Source organism: Semicossyphus pulcher, unplaced genomic scaffold (genome assembly GCF_022749685.1).
Source record: "Semicossyphus pulcher isolate SPU_LCO1_2020_fin unplaced genomic scaffold, fSemPul1.0.p SCAF_14, whole genome shotgun sequence".
NCBI lineage: Eukaryota > Metazoa > Chordata > Actinopteri > Labriformes > Labridae > Semicossyphus > Semicossyphus pulcher.
The window spans coordinates 7,427,216-7,444,878 of record NW_027211648.1 but is presented as its reverse complement, the minus strand read 5'-3'; the positions used below and the strand labels follow the sequence as shown (position 1 = coordinate 7,444,878).

Sequence of the window (17,663 nt, the reverse complement as noted above, 5' to 3'; positions counted from 1 at the left end):
GATTTGTGTGTGTGAGGGATTTCATTTCCACATTTTTCTGACCTGACAAGATTACGCTGTCATTGAGGATTTTATATAAAGATTTTTTTTCAACCAAAAATTTAAACTGATCCAGATTTGGATGTGGGTCCAGACATCTGAGACTTACTTTGGCTGGGAGCCTCGCCTGTGCTTCAAAACACACGACTTGACAAAGGTGACCTACATCTGTGGCTCCCAAACTGGTGTCCTCCAAGGGTCCTTATCCGGGCTCTCCAGGGGTCCTCACATAACAAGGACAGGTTCACTACTTTGCTGTTTTAGCAACTGTAGAATAGTTTAAATAGAAAGTATCATTACAACAATATGTATAGTAGAATTCTGGTCAGATTTACAACTAACAGCAAACATTTAGGGGGTCCTTGGCATGAAAATATTTGTTTGCTTTTATCATAACCAGAGTTGAGTCAAATGATTGGTAAAGTTTTTGTCAAAGTGTTTGGTAAAACCATTGCAAAAAGAACTACAGACCCCTATTAACCCCCCTGTTTAACCCCATCTCTTTGCATCGGGTACATTTTTCCTAGAATGTTGCCTGACCCAAGGTTTGCTGTTGTACGCATACGTTTTGGAATACACAACATATAGCCTAGCTTAACACAACATTAGCTAAAACAATTAAAGTATTAAGAGGAACATACTATAGGAACATAGTTTGATGTTCTGGGAAGTACACTTATCTGCCTTAATCTCGAGATTTAGAGGAGAAGATTGATACCACTTTCGTGTCTGTCAGATAAACAAAGCTAAAGCAAGCAGCCAGTTAGCTTAGCTAGCATAAAAAACTGGAAACAAAGGAGAATAGCTAGTCTGGCTCTGTCCAAAGGTTAGTAAAACCTCTACCAACAACTCCATCATCACTAATTAACACATAATATCTTGTTTAACCTCTTCAAAAATCAAAGTGTTCAAATTACACATAGGGGTTTACGTTGCATTTTATCTTGGACTGTTTCTTGGCCAGGAGCAGTGACTTCCTGAAATATACAATGTTTAGCTAGCAACTGCTTCCAGCCATAAGATAGTGCAGCTTTTACCCCTGGACAGAGACTAGCTTAGTGTTTCCCGTTGCTTCCTGCCTTCATGCTAAACTAAGCTAACTGGCTGTGGCTTCATAGATGTGGGGCTGGTATCAATCTATTAGTATTTCACTTATGTCAAAATATCCTTTTTTGTCCTTTATCTCTTACTGTACTCTGGAAACTCAAAGGGATCTCTTACCTATCCTTTAGCCTATAAGCCTTTAAATATAATTATATTTAAAGGCTGATTTCTTATGCCTAATATATTAAATATATAAAAGGCAATTTAATTTTATCTCCTGACAGTGTGAAGGATGTGTTGACACAATATTTTCGAATAATTGTACTGTATAAATAAAGAATGGATCAAAAATTCATTAGATTTGAAAACTGGACTTTCAGGTATTTGGCCTGAATCTTCTGAGGGGTGGGGTTGGGTAACCTGCCAAAAACCTGGCTGTGGCCCTGCACACAGTGAACATAGATTTTGGGGCCCTTGGTTTAAATAAAAGACCATTATTCATCCTTAAAAGCCACGCTTAATGACCATAGGACTAAAATATATCTCCCATAGATGTAATGAATCCCATTCCTGATCAGATCCAATTAATTATTTAATCTGGATCATTAATTAATAGATGCAGCTTATAAATCTTGCTCACTTAAAACACAGACGACTAACCAAAATGTTTCTTTCTTGCTGATGAAATTTCATTCTGATCATCATCCTCATCATCACGATGAAGGATCCTGTTATAACGTGACAGGATCCAGCTGAAGCCAAAGCGAGCAGCAGAGCATCAGTGAACTTATGATCAGGCTGTGATGCACACGGGTGACGCCGCGCTCCTGTAGTCGCATAACCAAAGACTGGCGTGGGATCGGTCCCTGCTGCGCCTCATCTGGAGCAACGTCGGGAAAATCCACAAATTTCATTAGCGGGTGTTTTTTTAAGGGAGGCGAGCAGTGTTGAAAATAATCCCTTTTGGGCAAAAACGTTTCCATCGGAAGGCGGTTTTCTGTACTTTGCAGAAGCCACAGCAGATTTATTCCGATAGAGAATCACCAAATATAGGCTGTAATAAGGTAAGAAGTGATTGCCTGCACATGTACATGTCATGTGTTGTGTGTCATTTTCAGATTTTAGATGCGGTGAATGCTTTATATGAACGTGTCACGCATTATTTTTCACATTTTCCTTCTGTTTAAATGAATGGGCTCGAGCAGAGGGGCTGGCACACGAGCACCTGCGCATCCCTTAAAATAAAGCCACTGCGTTTTGCCTGGAAACAACCAGAAAACAGAAAAGAGGACAGTAAGGGATCATTTGACGATTAAACAAAATGTCACGAAGAATGGCGCAATTAATTGGCTTTATGCGCCTCTAACGTGTCTCTGCGGTGGCACGGATGGGAGCTGCCTTGCGTTTTAAAAATAGGTCTGGTTTGGTTATGAAATTTTGACATGTTTCTCGCCCCAGTGCGCATGCAAAGATGTCATTAGCAGCAGGATGGTGGGATCTAATCTGAAAATGCTCTCACTGCGTCGTTTCCATCGGAATGCAGCAGCGTCTCCCTCACTGCTCTGCACAGGAGGCGGTTAGCTTTAATAGCATTAACTCAGATGTCATTGCCCAAAGCGTGAAATAAAACAGCATCTGGTGGCCTCTGTTTGGACAGAAAGAGTCATTCATACTCGTGGCCTGTGTGGTATGAGGCGCATTTTTCTCTTTAAAAATCAAACGGCGCAATTGCACGACATCGAGCCGTTTTTTTTTAGCTCAACGCTCCGTCAAACAATTTCGTTTTGTCATCTTCCTGCAAAATATTTGTCCTCAAGGTCATTCACTGCAGCCTAGTTTAAAGATTAAACCCAACACCAGTTCCTGTAATTAACAATCAAGCTCGTGAGGACTGGTTATGTGACAAGCAGCGGGTGCATATTAAACGCTGTGGTTTGCACCGATTTTGGCTGCAGCGCATATTTCTGCTGTTTGTTGTGTGAAGGCCCGAGCCAATGCAGTGCTGTCTGTGGTGGAGCTGCTCAGCCTGCTGTCATGCTGCTGCTGCAGAGATGTGGACCATATGTTGGTCTCAAGTGGTGGAGGATCCCACAATGTGCCTTAAGACTATGCAAATATTATTCTGCTGTCTCATTTGTTTAATTATGTACCCAGAATTGACGCATTTTTTGGCCACTTTTAGTCATTTGCCACATCATGAGTCAATAATTAATGAATGTGGGACTTCTGAGAGGCTGCACAAGCTGCCATGATGGCTACTGAGGCCCTTCAGTGTGGGAAACAAAGTAATCCGGACTGATTAGTCTGCGGATCGCCCTCAACTGGCTTAAAAACTATCATATATAAAGACCAGAGAGTTATAAGCTATATTCATCTCTGATCCAGATTACAGCAGACTGTGTGCTCCTGCATGATGTCCTCACTCAGGTCTCCGGATTTACTGCAGCAGGGGCCTCTCTTACAACCAAGCACAGGCTTTGTTGTCATTGTCAGGTTATAGAACAGTGTTTGCAGTGGAAACTTGATAGCAACGATCGAACATTTGATGAACTGGATCTGCTCTGACAGTGACGATCCAGGTCAGTGCTACCCGGGCCAGAGACTGGCACAAGCAGGATGCGGGGACAGAAATAGAACAGGAGCACCAGGGAAATATTTGCAGCCTAACACTCCCTAAAAATCACACATTTGCTCTGCACTCGTGCTTGATGTGGACGTGAAAAAAAGGCAGTTTTCCATGCTGTGCTAGAGATTTTTACACTGCCATCGCTCAAGCATACATAAATGCATTATTCACGTGTTCTTGCACCACAGGAACCATGGGAAAGCAGAACAGCAAGCTGACTCCCGAGGTGATGGAGGATCTGGTGAAGAACACAGAGTTTAATGAACACGAGCTGAAGCAGTGGTACAAAGGCTTCCTGAAAGACTGCCCCACCGGAAGGCTGAATCTGGATGAATTCCAGCAGCTTTATGTCAAGGTTTGTGTCAAACCACTGCCTCTTTAGCTTCCGCGTCTTTTACATCTCTCAGATCAGTCGTCTTAATGATGCCATGGCTATTTTGAATCATAAAGCTGGTGCTTTTAACTGCTAAATATTGAATTATTTAACACATCTCTCCCACATTTGCAGTTCTTCCCTTATGGCGATGCATCCAAGTTTGCACAACACGCCTTCAGAACCTTTGACAAAAACGGAGACGGGACCATCGATTTCCGAGAGTTCATTTGCGCTCTGTCCATCACATCCCGTGGAAGCTTTGAGCAGAAACTCAACTGGGCCTTCAACATGTATGACCTGGACGGTGACGGCAAAATCACCAGAGTGGAGATGCTGGAGATAATCGAGGTGAGGGATTATCGAGTCATTAAGCCCTCGCTCATCAGGGGACTGGCTGTGGTGTTCTGTTGTTATCAGTCTCCTGCACACCTGCAGTGACCTGAGCACAGTTTTACAAGACAAAACTGCAGTGCTATTGAATTACATTGTGCCATTTCTGGAAACGTAATCAGTATAGTAAATCTGATATGTCACAGTGATATTGAAGCATATTGACAATTTCTGTAGTGATACATTTGGTGTGTGCATAATTGAAAGGTTTGTTTAAAAGGTGCTACCATTAGCATTTTAAGTACAATGATTAGTTTGCTTTGGTTAAGTTTTCATCCATCATAGTTGAACGAATGTTTGAAACAGATTAGCCTAATTTCAGCTCAATTTCAGCTATTCATTCTTTCTTTTAGCTAACAACTTCAACAGTATATTAGTTGCTTAAGCTAACAATTTCAAAAGTTTATGTATGACATAATGCTAACAGTTGTCATTGACAATTGTCTATTGTTTACTCTTAACGTTAACTTAACTGCAACTGCTGTTCATAAGGCTAATATTAGCAAACATTGTAAGCTATCTATTCCTTACTTTGAGCTAACAATTTCAACTGTTTATGTATGACACCGAGCTAACAGTTGTTATTGACAATATTGTTTAATTATTACTTTTAGCTAACAATTTCAACTCTTATTCATAAGGCTAATCTTAAACATTGTAAGCTATCTATTCATTGCTTTGAGCTAACAATTTCAACTGTTTATGTATGACACTAAGCTAACAGTTGTTATTGACAATATTGTTTAATTATTACTTTTAGCTAACAATTTCAACTCTTATTCATAAGGCTAATCTTAACAAACATTGTAAGCTATCTATTCATTGCTTTGAGCTTACAGATTCAACTGTTTATGTATTATTTAAACTAATTAGCTAACAAGTTTATCTGTATCCATTAGCATACATTTAGCAAACAATTTAGCTATCCCTGCATTTCTTTTAGCTAACAATTTAATGTTTATTCATTGCTTTAACTAACAATTTCAACCACTGTATGACTTTTAGCTAAGAAATTCAACTGTATTCTTCGCGTTTAGCTATCAATTACAGTAGTGTTTTCATTAGCCCACTTTTATCAAACGAGTTAAGCTATTCAGTCATAGCTTTTAGCTTAAATTTTAGCTCTTTATTTGTGACTTTTAGCCAGAAAGTCTAACAGGTCATTTTTTAATTACAACTTTTAATTTTAGGTTAGTATTTAAACTGTTAGTTTGAGCTAACAATTTCTGCCATTTATCCATTTTAAACCAGTCATCCACCTCTATTTTGACTTATTGCTCGCTTACTAACAAGTATTCATGAATTCTTAATTGCATCAGGTAGTATTCTTATGTGTTAAAACCAACTCAGGTTAATATTATTGCTATTAGTATCAATTTGTAGGCTATTTTCCCTTTACATAAATATATGTATTTTCTTTATAAAATAAAACAATCTGTATTTCTTGGTCAGGTGTAATGTAGTGGAATGAATTGGTTCAGCTTTCCTCATACTCTTTGGTATCAGCAGAAAGTACCCCTGAGGTTACAGATGCCCCTTGCTGTGAATCCCTGATCTACATCTTTATGAACAAATGAACAATTGTAGCCACACTTCACTGGATTACATAAGAAGCAGTCATGTGCTAATTTCTCACTGCAACTCACCCACAGGCAATCTACAAAATGGTGGGCACTGTGATCATGATGAAGATGAACGAGGATGGTTTGACACCAGAGCAGCGGGTGGACAAGATCTTCAGCAAAATGGATAAGAACAACGACGACCAGATCTCGTTGGAGGAGTTCAAAGAGGCGGCGAAGAGCGACCCGTCCATCGTGCTCCTGTTGCAGTGTGACATGCAGAAGTGAGCCCTCCCCGCTCGCTCCTCTTCCCCGTCTGTAATCCACACACTCTGGACAGCAGCACATGTTTTAATGTCTCATTAGGTTCTCTGCCATTTCCACAGGAAAAAAACAATGCTTGGACTATTTTTCAATGGACTCGCTTCTTGTGGTTGTATGCATGAGAATGTCAAATGCTGAATAATTTTGAATATAGCTATAAGATATCATACATTTCTATTTCAAAACATGCCAACGTGATTTGTGCACAGTAACCCTATACATTCTCATTCAACCCTAGCTTGTATATCAGTGGAGCACTGCATTCAATTATGTTCCTGCAGTATTTAGGATCCCCAGTGTTCACTGCTGCAACTACTGTACGCTTTACATAATAGTAACAAAACAATAATTCCTATGATAATTGTAACTGTCTCTACTATCCAGACTTGTTGAGCTCTTGGAGAATAGAGAGGCTCCTGTCTGTTCCAGGTGTTTTCACATGATGGAACCAAGAAGAGTAGGTTCTTTGCATGCATATATTATGTGTCAAAAAATATAATCTCTTACCTTTTTGCATCTTTAGGTGGTTATAAAAGAGAAACCCTCGGGAATTCATTTAGTATTGTTGCATGGGATGTACAGTATGTGACTCATCGGACTCTCATTGTTCACCTCCAGTAACGTGGGAGCATGCTTCCCTCCATTTGCAACACGTGTATGTGTGACACTTGAGTTTTTTTTGGAATATATTTGGGTTGCAGTTGTGGGCTAATCTCCGAGGAAGAGCTTTCACGTTAACGTTGTGTTATGTTTTGCTTCAGTGACTTCTGGGATGAGCAGAAATGCATAAAAAGGAGCAGCTTTTCTTTATGAATTTACCGTACTGCTGCCGCTTTAACTAGAGGAAATTACACTGTCATTAGGCACAGTACTCATTCATTACTCCCCACAAATGACACAAATTGGCTTCTTACACTGGCTGCTTCTTTGATTTAGACTTAAACGACTTAACTCAGTACATATCAACATGTTTACAGAAAGAAAGAGCACTGCAAAATGAGTACAGTCTCGGCTTTTGACCTTGTTGCTGGGTGCTCGCTCTCTTGGCCGGGGACCTCATGAGAGGAGCGCCACTTCCAATGCAGCAAAAAAGGGGTAAAAAGGCCTCATATATGTTTACTGGACACACTGCATTCCTACTTATAAAACTTTTTTGTAAAAGGAGAAACTTTTTATTGAAAGTCTCATCTTCTAATCTATTCCGTTTGCAACAATCATTAAAGACTCGGACCCTCAAGAGAGGTGGTTTGACGAAGCTTTTGAAAGAGGTTTTCAGTGTGAGAGAGCCGGATGATGATGTGGGTTTAAACTGGGTGCAGAAATTCTCTTTCAACAGTTTTGCTTCCCGATTTCTAGGCTATGCAAGCATGGACTGAGTGTCAGCTTGTAGTCCACTGACAGTAGTGGAGGTTGCAGAAGCTTTTCACCGTTCTGTCTATGACCAAACCAACCCGCACATTATTAACGTCTAGATTAATTTACACATTTCAGTCCAGTCACTAAGTCAGATTCTTTGTCTAGTAAATGTTTATATCAAATATGAAAAATCATAATACAAGTGACTGTATTCTTTTATACATGTGGCATGTGTTGCACCCAAAAATAATTCTGTAGTGATTAAAATGAATAAACCATCACCAGGCTTTTTCAAAAGACACAGTGGAGCAGGTGTAATTAATGGAAAAGACTGTTGATGTGGATGAATGGATGGAAGCGCATGAACTGATAGTCTTCTATGTGTGTGTGTGGGTGTGTAAATTATGATGGCTACAAACACTTAAGGTAATCTAATACCCCTTTCCCACCAAAATTAGCGCATTTACGCAGGTTTTTCAGGCCCGGGAGGACCCGCAATTAAATGCCAATTGTCTCCTTTGCCAGTGGAGTATCCTCCTATCGGTGTCTTTTTTGCTGCATCACAGTCCGACATCACAAACGCACCAGAAAAAGCGACGAACAAACTTCCCCTCGGATCAGAAGAAGCGCTCTCACCTCGCTGTCTTGCCGGTGTTGCTGCATCTTGCACGAATAAAAAGAACAAATTTGCCGTTGTATGTTCTTCTGTATTGACGTGACGGCGGCCGGAGCTTCAATGCGCGTCATAGCATCGCGCTGGAAAGGGGGCGGAGATAAGCACGTCGACCCGGTTTTGTGTTCCAATCGAAGGCGAGGCAATAATTACCCAGGTCTACTGCAGAGTCATTTGATCCGGGTCTGAATGCCGATTGTAACCTTTCCCATTAAGCAAAAAGACAGGTGTTTTTGACCAGTGGGAAAAGGGGCTTAAAATGTTTATTGTAACAGTGTTTATGAGTATTTACAGTGACGCCAGTTAAATATTGCTAAGGACGTTTTTAAAAAGGGAAGGAAAAAATCATAGAGCCTCAGCAGATCAGGTACTTTTAGGTCACTTTATTTGACAGAGAGGGACCTTTAGATAGAAGAAGGAAGAATCAGATAACAGCAGCTAAAGTTTTAGATTTTTCAAGTTGTTTTTCAAAGTTAGAAGGGCGCCATTTACCTACACATTGCTTTGTATCCATTCTGCCTGTGTGACACGTTGTTATCGAAGCGATCGATGAACCTCAGCGGGTCTCTCTTGGTTGGTTTCCTGTCTGTAGAGAGCGAGGGCCTCGGCGTACTCCCTAATGAGGACACAGGACAGAAAATGGCCTAGCCTAAATTATTCTTATTGCAGAATAAGGGCAGAAGATGATTTAGTGATGGCCAACGGGCAGATCGGATTGAAGGATCCAGTTGAAAAGGCTGTCAGTGGCAGGAGGAATCTCAGTGGAAAGAATCGTATTTTTGTCTGACTTTTAACAGCAAAAATTTTGTGACATGATGAGACAGAAACTAGACGGCTCTTACTCTGATTCTAACTACAAAAAATGTCGTTCAGTGAATCATTAATGAGTTAACTGATTAGCAAACTGAGAGTTCATGTTCAAGTCGATTCCACACTGTAAAAATTCTGCATTAGAGGTGAAAATCATGCACTCAAAATGTGACTTACAGGAACTTTTCCCCTCGATTTTGGCGCCCCCTGTGGACAAGCGGTAGGTCGTATTTCTTTACTGATCTCCTGCTGTGAATGTGTGTAGTAACAAAAACTCTCATCCTACACTCTTTTAACAACTAATGTACAACTCAGAATGTAAACAAAGGCTCTTTAGGCTACATGCTGACGGCCCCGGATGCTTTCACAGGTCCTAAAGAGACATAAGTACGGAATTTAAAATTCCTCAAACTGCCCCAAAGTTCATGTAAGTATTTATGTAGATTATTTGTTGACAGCAAAGTAACATCAAGTCCTAGATGTTTTAGCAAGATGTATTTCGGGGCGCTGGTTTAGCTTAGCGGTTAAAGAGTGTGCCCAGTGTCAAGTGGCACAGTCTGCGATGCAGCAGCGCCAGGTTCAACTCCCACCCTCTCTCGGTCTCGTCCTACATCTCCGTCTCTATCCACTGTCCTCTAAATAAAGGCAAAAAATTGCTCCTGCTTTCACACTTTGATTTCTTCTTCACCCGAGAGATTTCAGTGTCGATGCTCTTTGTGCTGCCGGTCACCTGCTGCCGCTCAGGACTGATCTCTGAGGCTTCGGCCACATATTCCTGTCATCACATGTGAGCTATGATGACACTGACAAATTTGAGTTCAGCTTGAGACGGCTACAGCTCTACTGAGGCTAAATCATCTCTTCTTTAGTTGCTTATCTGTATATAGCTTACGTGCCACCACTTGGCTTAATCTAATCTACTTCTAATATATAGACAAGTTAAATGAAATAAGCAGAGGGACACTGCTGAGCAAATTAAATACAGCTTTTGTTACCTGTAACTCTTCTTCTCTTTGTGCAAGCTCATGTTTATAGCTCAGGTGTCTTTGTGATCCTTCATCTTTTAAATCGCGTTGATGTTTTGCTCACTCAGCCTCGAGCTTCAGCTGCTCAGCCTTTGGGCCAAAAAACAACAATAATAATACATTTTACTATATATCCTCCAAAAGAATGATGATGTCTGTAGGAGCCATGTATTATCTGTTTTTATTGTTCCTCCGGGCACCAGGGGGCGTTAATTTGAGGCATGTCCTGCCAGCACAGCGGTGGCTAATGGGCAGAGGCGTATTGTTTTTTACTGTGTCTTGGTTTTGTTCGGGTTTTTCTACGTTGGCAAGATTATTTTGTTTGGTTTTGGAACATACGTTAACGTGCAATGTAATGGACAATAAACGTTACGTAAAGGAAAAGTTTTTGTTGAAATAAGAATCTCCTTCATACTGAGCCACACGTAAACTAAGTCGGAACCATTAGCAACCAGTAGCGGCTAAAGTGAGGGGCTTAGTCACTACAGTGTTGTAAAAATTAAAGAGCAATTACGATCAAATATTCCACAGTTCAAATTTTTTTTAAATCAATAATACACATACAATAATGCCATTCTGTACCTCTGATGGCTCAACTTTCCTCCATTCACTCTCTGACAGACTCCATGTCCTCTTATAGCCTCTTGCCCTACTCCACCTCTGCTTCATGAACAGTCTGCTCTCCTGCCTCGGTTCTCCGGGGAAACTTCTACCTGCAAGGAGCGTTTGAAGACATTAGTCTTACATAATCCTGTGTAAGATTTATGTCTGTTTTAAATGGTTACAGATGAAGAAGGACTGATCACCTAGGAGCTGATGTCATCAATTTGCTCCCCTCTGGCGCACTCCAGCTCAGTTATTGTTGCCTTGATTTGATTCAAGGAGGCCAGCATGGAAAACATATCAAATAAAACTGAGGGAATTTGCATTTTAACCTTCAAAAATCCAGATTGATCACACACTTTGCAGCAGTGACCTTCCTGAAGAAACAGCACAAAGAAGGGACACAAAAATGCAAAGAGTAAGACGAGAAGCATTGTTGTTAAAACAGATTCCGATGCACGTCCTGCAAGAGCGCGGTTCACTGACCAGAGTCCTCTTCAGGGTCACGATGCTGCAGTTCAGCTGGTTCCCCGAGCTCGAGATGTCGTCAGACGCGGAGGTCGAGTGGAGCTGAAACCTGGACAGCTGAGCCTGGTGATTCTCCAGCTCTGACTCCAACACACTGTGACAGGCAGGAGACATTTTTATCTCAAATCAAAACTCCACACGGTCGACAAAAAACAGTCGCATTGCAGCTTCTTTTGAAAACGTATAAACACTCGAATGTTTTGTATTTGACACTTTAGGTTTGAGCATTTCGCTCCAAATGGCCTTAAAGCAGCATTGAGGAGGGGAAATGGAATAAAGTGTGCATACTGAGGTAATGTCTGTTATGTAACAGCTAGTTTTAACCAAGTAATCTGATTGGACAAGAGGCATTTAATGAGTGCTGATATCACTGGGATTTTTCACTCTAAATACTCTTAATTATCATTACAGCAGACCGTGTAAGTCTACACTGAATCATACTGCAGACTCTTATTTCACTGGTGGATGACAAATTAAAACAAACAGTATGTACATGATAAATAACAGCTGATCTGTGGTAACCTGTAGAAACAGAGTGCAGGAGAATGTTTGTGTTGCCTGGCAACAACAGTCCAGTTTCAGTTCACTTGTGGAACTAGTTACATTGGTGGAGAAAAAAATAATCTGTTGTAGATTTTTTACGACAACAGTAACAGTTGTATAAAAGCGATATCTGGCTGTTATTATCTGTGACCGAATCACAGCCGTGATGATATTCAGTACAACATCACAACCTCGAGTGTGATATTGCTTATTTATACAGTATGACTCAGTGTTAAATTTAAGGGGAATGTTTTGTAAAATATGCTTCTTGGTGTTGAAACCTTTCTCGTGTCTGTTTGCTAAACTACAAGCTAGATCTAGCATCTGGTTAGCTTAGCATAGAATAAAGACTGTAAAATGTTGGAAACAGCTAGCATGGCTCAGGTTAGAGTTATAATCTCAAAAGACATCAGTTTCGTTCTCTTTGGCGGCACCTTTGCCGATAAACGGTAATTGCGGGAGCACACTTCCCAGATATCCAGACAGTGTCGCATGTGTGACGTCCACGGTTGGCTCCGGTTGTAACTCTTGATTTTCCTCTCTGACGGTCGCTTTCCTTTATAGACTGTTTGCTTCATCTGAGCGTCGAGTTTGTTTCTTTTTCTTTGGATTTTCTCTTATTTTTGAAGTTGTATCTGTAGTCATCCATCTTTTCTTTGCTTGTTCAGCCATAGTAGATTACTGTTTACTCGCAACATCTTCGACATTATCACTTTAATGATACATGTTAATCCGCGATCTTCAGAGGTGCATGTGACTCTATAAGTCTGAATCTGTATTACCTCCATTTGTAGCAACAATGAAACTTAAATTAATTAAATTAATTAGTGACATGAGACATTTAAAGGAGCAAAAAATTACAGAAACACATTTTGTAGATTAAGGGATCTTTAAGGACAACATCAGGAAGCTTAAAGATCAAATTACAAGTTCTGTTTATCAGTCGAGGACGTCTATTGTAAACATCGCAATGCACCATCGTTATGTGGCGTAAAGACGGTCAGTTTACATGTTGGTGAGGGCTTGAAGGACTCCAAGATGTATAAATAGACTTTTGTATATTTAACAGAACAGGGACACTTATGACTCACCTGACAGAGCTGAAGGTTGTTCTGATGTTCGTCTTTAGTCTCTTCCTTTTCAATGTCCTCCTTCAACTGCTGCACAGACTGTTCCTTCTCTCTGACCTGAACAGCCATGAAAAAAAAAGTGACCTTGATCATCTCCAAGAGGAAATAATGAGCCTGAAGCCAAATGTTATTCTTTGTATTATCTCACTTTTCTTTGGCTTAGTTTCTATAGATATACTGTGTGTTCAAATAGCACTAAAACTAAATACCACTCCCACTGTGTTTAACTAAAAATGAACACCATGCATCAAGTTAATATTTCCATTTTGAAGTCTGATAAATATTTCTTTGTTGACAACAGAAAGACTGTCAATAAAATACATCTGTAAATTACTGAACAGAACCACCTGATGTAATAACTCGTAATGGTAAGAGGTATAATGTATGTTGAGTGAGTCACTCCTCTTGCCTTTCAACCTGGGGTCCGTTTCAGAAAGGAGGTTCAATAAACCCTCAGTCTAACCCCGGACTGTGGTTAAAATTCGCTGGCTTTTTGGTTTCAGAACAGCTGATCAGAGTTAGTTAAATCGACTCTGAGTAGGTTCAGCCAGAGTTAAGTGCGTGCACGCTGACTATAAAAAGCCAGCATTAATGGAACCCCGATACCACGATTCACCATGGCAACGGTACACAAAAAGAGGTCCTCCTTCGTCACACCAGTGGAGCTCGAAATCCTCACACGGACGTTCAGCGAATACAGCGTCTTATTTGAGTGCTCTCGGCAGCGGTGGTGGAAAATCTAAAAATGATGACTTTGACACAGATTTGTCATTTGATTTGTTTATCATAATTATAAAAGACTTTTGCAAAGGGGTCAGAGCAGCACAGAGACGCAACGTTTTTTTTAAAATTTGTAACCGCTCAAACACACGCGTGAGACGGGCTGAATGAAAGGAAGTCGAATGAGGGTTTTATATGCTAGAGGGAGGAGACAGAGCGCAACTCTGAGTTTCCTGAAGAAAACCTGGTCCCGACCAGGTTAGGTTCACAGACACAGTTACCATAGTAACCAACTCAGAGTTTAAGTCACCTCTCTTTCTGAAACGGCAAACCCGAGGTTTCCCTCATTTCAGGGTTAACAAACCTGGGGTTTTCACTAAACCGGCTTTCTGAAACGGACCCCTGCTGTCATGTTTTAGTTTGCTTTATGTGGATGTAATCCCTCCTCATCTGTTCCAGCAGTTGTTTTTATGAAGAACAAGAGCAGAAAAATAGACCAAAAAAATTAATTTTAAAATATAATAACAGAAATATTTGATCAGCTTCTCTGCATACAGATGTAAATTTAAATGTTTGAAGCCATAAAAACATTGTACCTTATAGTTCAGACCATGTACTTCGATTGGACAAGAGGCATTCCATGAGTGCTGATACAGAGAACAACATCACTGGGACTTTTCACTCTGTGTATCACTCCGCCTCAGCCACATCTTCTGAATACTGTTAATTAACATCACAGCAGACCGTGTATGTCTGTCTACATTAATCAAGCCGGTGTCTCTGAATCACACAGCAGACTCTTATTTCACTGTTGATGATAAATTAAAAACGTACAAATAAATATACATCGTGCAAAGTAGCTGATCTGTGATAACTTTTAGACACAGAGTGCAGGAGAATGTTTGGGTTGCTTGGCAACAAAAGTCCAGTTGCAGTTAAGATGGGGAACTAGTTGAGTTGGTGGAGCAAAAACTAATCTTTATTATTATTACTTTTTACAACTATTTGCAGCTTGTTTAACTGCCATTCTAAGTTGAGAATGGACACTGAGTTATCCAGCTGGAACACACAAAACAAATCAGCCTCTAATGCTGCGTTCACATGGATTCAGACAGACGGTACACCTTTTGGAGAGCACAAGAAAAGCAAACAAACACTCCGACGGAATGGCAGGACGGCAAAACGAAACACGCATGACGAGATGTTGTTATGGTGATGTTGAATAAACAAACTGTAATAAAGTTATAATAGTTATAAATATAACATTTATAATGCATATATTGTTGTGTGAGGGAGGTACGCAACATCTGGGTGAAAAGTCAGTTGCGGAGGACGGCAAAAGTTAATTTCTCTTTACTTTGGACAACACATTTTGATATGATGATATCCGGTTTGCCGTCTACCGTCTGCCTGAATCCGTGTGAACGCAGCATAAGGCTTTCAGGTAGAGTTAAACTGCAGTAAAGAGGGTAAACTGGCAAAAATAAGAGCTATGTTTAGAAAATAAAGCATGTTAAAGCTGTCCAAGATGGCCGTCAGTTCCTCCTTTTTTTTTTTGAGATAAGTTTTCCTAAAACATGAGATATAAGACAACCTAATCATCTTTGGACAACCTATGTACGTTGTTTATCAAGGTTTTGTTATGCTGATGGAGATGAAAATATAAGTTGCCCACTCTCTTTACTTTACCTGAAAATAGAAGACAACTTACGTGTGAAGTATGATCACACGTTACACAACCATCACCGACCTATCACAGATCATGCTGCAAGTTAAACTCCTCCTCTTCCTCTTGTCCAGAGGCAAACTTTTTAAAGTGGGAAGAGCAGCTCAAGTTCCTTTTATTCACAGGATAACTCGGTGACATTAACACCTCATGAAAAAGCCCAAGTGTGAATGTAAATGTGTCTTATATTTACTTTTGCAGAGATAGTACAAAGCTGCACCAGCAAGTTTATAGAGGAACATTCCTGTCTAAGAGGAAAGTATGTACACAGCTCGGAGGGATAAGAGTCTGATAAAGAGCTTTGTCTTCACTACCAAGTGTGTCTGATATTTAGAGATGGTTTAATAAAACATGGACACATTTATAACTTCGCAGAGTCACCTGATTTGCTCTTCAGTCTGCAGGTCCGACATCCATCAGAGGAGATCTGATGCTCAGTGGAGATGCAGTCGCCTTTCCCCCTGAGGCCCGACGATCAGAGCAGCCAGGATTGCTTTTTTTCCACCTGAGGATAAAATTAGAAACAACAAAGACAAACAGATTAAATCACTGCATGGGCATTACACCACAGACACTACAGGCTCATATGTAGAACTAAAGATTGTATGCAAATTACTTCAAATCCCCCATTCACAGAAATAGAGCCGACAGGTCGGCTTTTAATGAATCATGAATCACCTCAGAGTTAAATGGCTTATTTCCCTAAATGTTAGGCTGCTTTAATGGCAGCTTTTATGGTGATTATAGCTACCTTCCCAAACCTACCTACAGTGACTATCTGCCTACCTTTCTATCTACAAATCTGTCTTTGTCTTTTTACCTACCTACCTAACTTCCTGTCTGTCTTGTTACATCTCTGTCTGATACCTATCTTACAGGTTATGTATCTACCTGTGTGTTTGTCTTTGTACCTGTCTATCCATCTGTGTGTATAAAAAAAAAAAGTGACGGCAGAACACCTGCAGGGTCATATTTGAAGATTCTGAGTAGCTTTAAACAAATAAAGTACAAAAACTACATAGCATTTTGTCTTCAAACCTGGAGGCCACAGCATGAAACCAACACAGCAGCAAAATACATCGTCTAACACGGCTCTGCACACAGTATACTCCCGTTTTTGTGTTTAAAATTTGTTCCCAAGTGGTTCATACTGATATTTAGATTTTTTTTTAGATTATAATAACCCAATTTAAAGACATTTTGTACAGTGTTATGGGCTTCATACAGCTCTATATCACTATTCTCAATCACATTTTGGGATATCTAGAAGGTTTTCAGATTCTCCGTGCAAGCTGTGTTTTTCATTTTGACTCACAGCCACCAGGCAACAACAGGTGAATTTGAAATACTTCCAACTTCCGGTACATTTCTCAAACAAATACGACAAGCCTTTTATAAATGTACCTTTGTGCGGTTGCCTGTGTGTGCAGCCTGCAAAAATTACATCGTCGTAGGGGGTGAAGAGGCACCGTCTTTAGATTTCCTTGGTCGGAGTGAACTTAGCTGAGCTGAGGTTGAGGGTGCCACTTTAACCGAACCGGAACCTTTAACGTGCCGCGTCATCAACCACCTGTGTGTTACGTCAACAATTAAAATCTAATGGGTTTTGAGTGAAAGGGGTCACGACGTGCTAAATCGTGCTGCATTTGGAGTTTTTCCACAAGTAAACAAATTTTAACTCTTAAAAAGTCTGCTGTATATGTTATTTTTGAGGTTTTTGTAGATCGCGAGGGGAATCTGCGTGAAACCAAAGCCTTTAAAAACCCACGTGAGTACGCCTCCACCTCTTGCCACTGAATCCTAATCATGATGAGTCGTCTGCACCCAGCACGGTGAGAAAACAACTCATAATGTAACAGCTTGCAATTTGCTTGAATAAGCTGCAAGTTAATCAGAGAAGTGGGCTTAAGATAAAGATGTAGGCCTTACACTCATTGAAAAGCAACGTGAAGCATATGTGTGGTGTTGAGGTTAAATAGTCGGATATTGTGTTTCGTTCATTAGAAGTGATGAAGAGCTGAACGTGTTATTTTATATAATGATTCACAGGAACAGACTTATCTGTTCTTATCGGGATAAGTAATTTCTGCCGTAAAATATGATTTGTAGAGACTGAATCACGTTGTCTTATTGAGTTAAGAGTGTTTAATGAGGCCTTAATTGGGTCAGTTTTCACAATAGAGTTTGG

General features: G+C 40.3%; 1 protein-coding gene across 1 annotated transcript; it reads left to right on the top strand.

Annotated features, from left to right (window-relative positions):
- Nucleotides 1–1,872: 1,872 nt before the first annotated feature.
- Nucleotides 1,873–8,014, top strand: LOC138590968 (visinin-like protein 1). Its single transcript, XM_069661423.1, has 4 exons — nt 1,873–2,147; nt 3,898–4,064; nt 4,218–4,433; nt 6,128–8,014. The coding sequence occupies exons 2-4, from the start codon at nt 3,903–3,905 to the stop codon at nt 6,323–6,325; spliced, it is 576 nt and encodes a 191-aa protein (XP_069517524.1). The 5' UTR covers nt 1,873–2,147; nt 3,898–3,902; the 3' UTR covers nt 6,326–8,014.
- Nucleotides 8,015–17,663: the final 9,649 nt, after the last annotated feature.

What these genes read in the sequence shown, in the direction of transcription:
- LOC138590968 (XM_069661423.1), top strand. Translation starts at nt 3,903, where the DNA reads ATGGGAAAGCAGAACAGCAAGCTGACTCCCGAGGTGATGGAGGATCTG. An exon ending in TCCAGCAGCTTTATGTCAAG is followed by an intron (nt 4,065 to 4,217) that starts GTTTGTGTCAAA and finishes CCACATTTGCAG; the next exon opens with TTCTTCCCTTATGGCGATGC. An exon ending in AGATGCTGGAGATAATCGAG is followed by an intron (nt 4,434 to 6,127) that starts GTGAGGGATTAT and finishes ACTCACCCACAG; the next exon opens with GCAATCTACAAAATGGTGGG.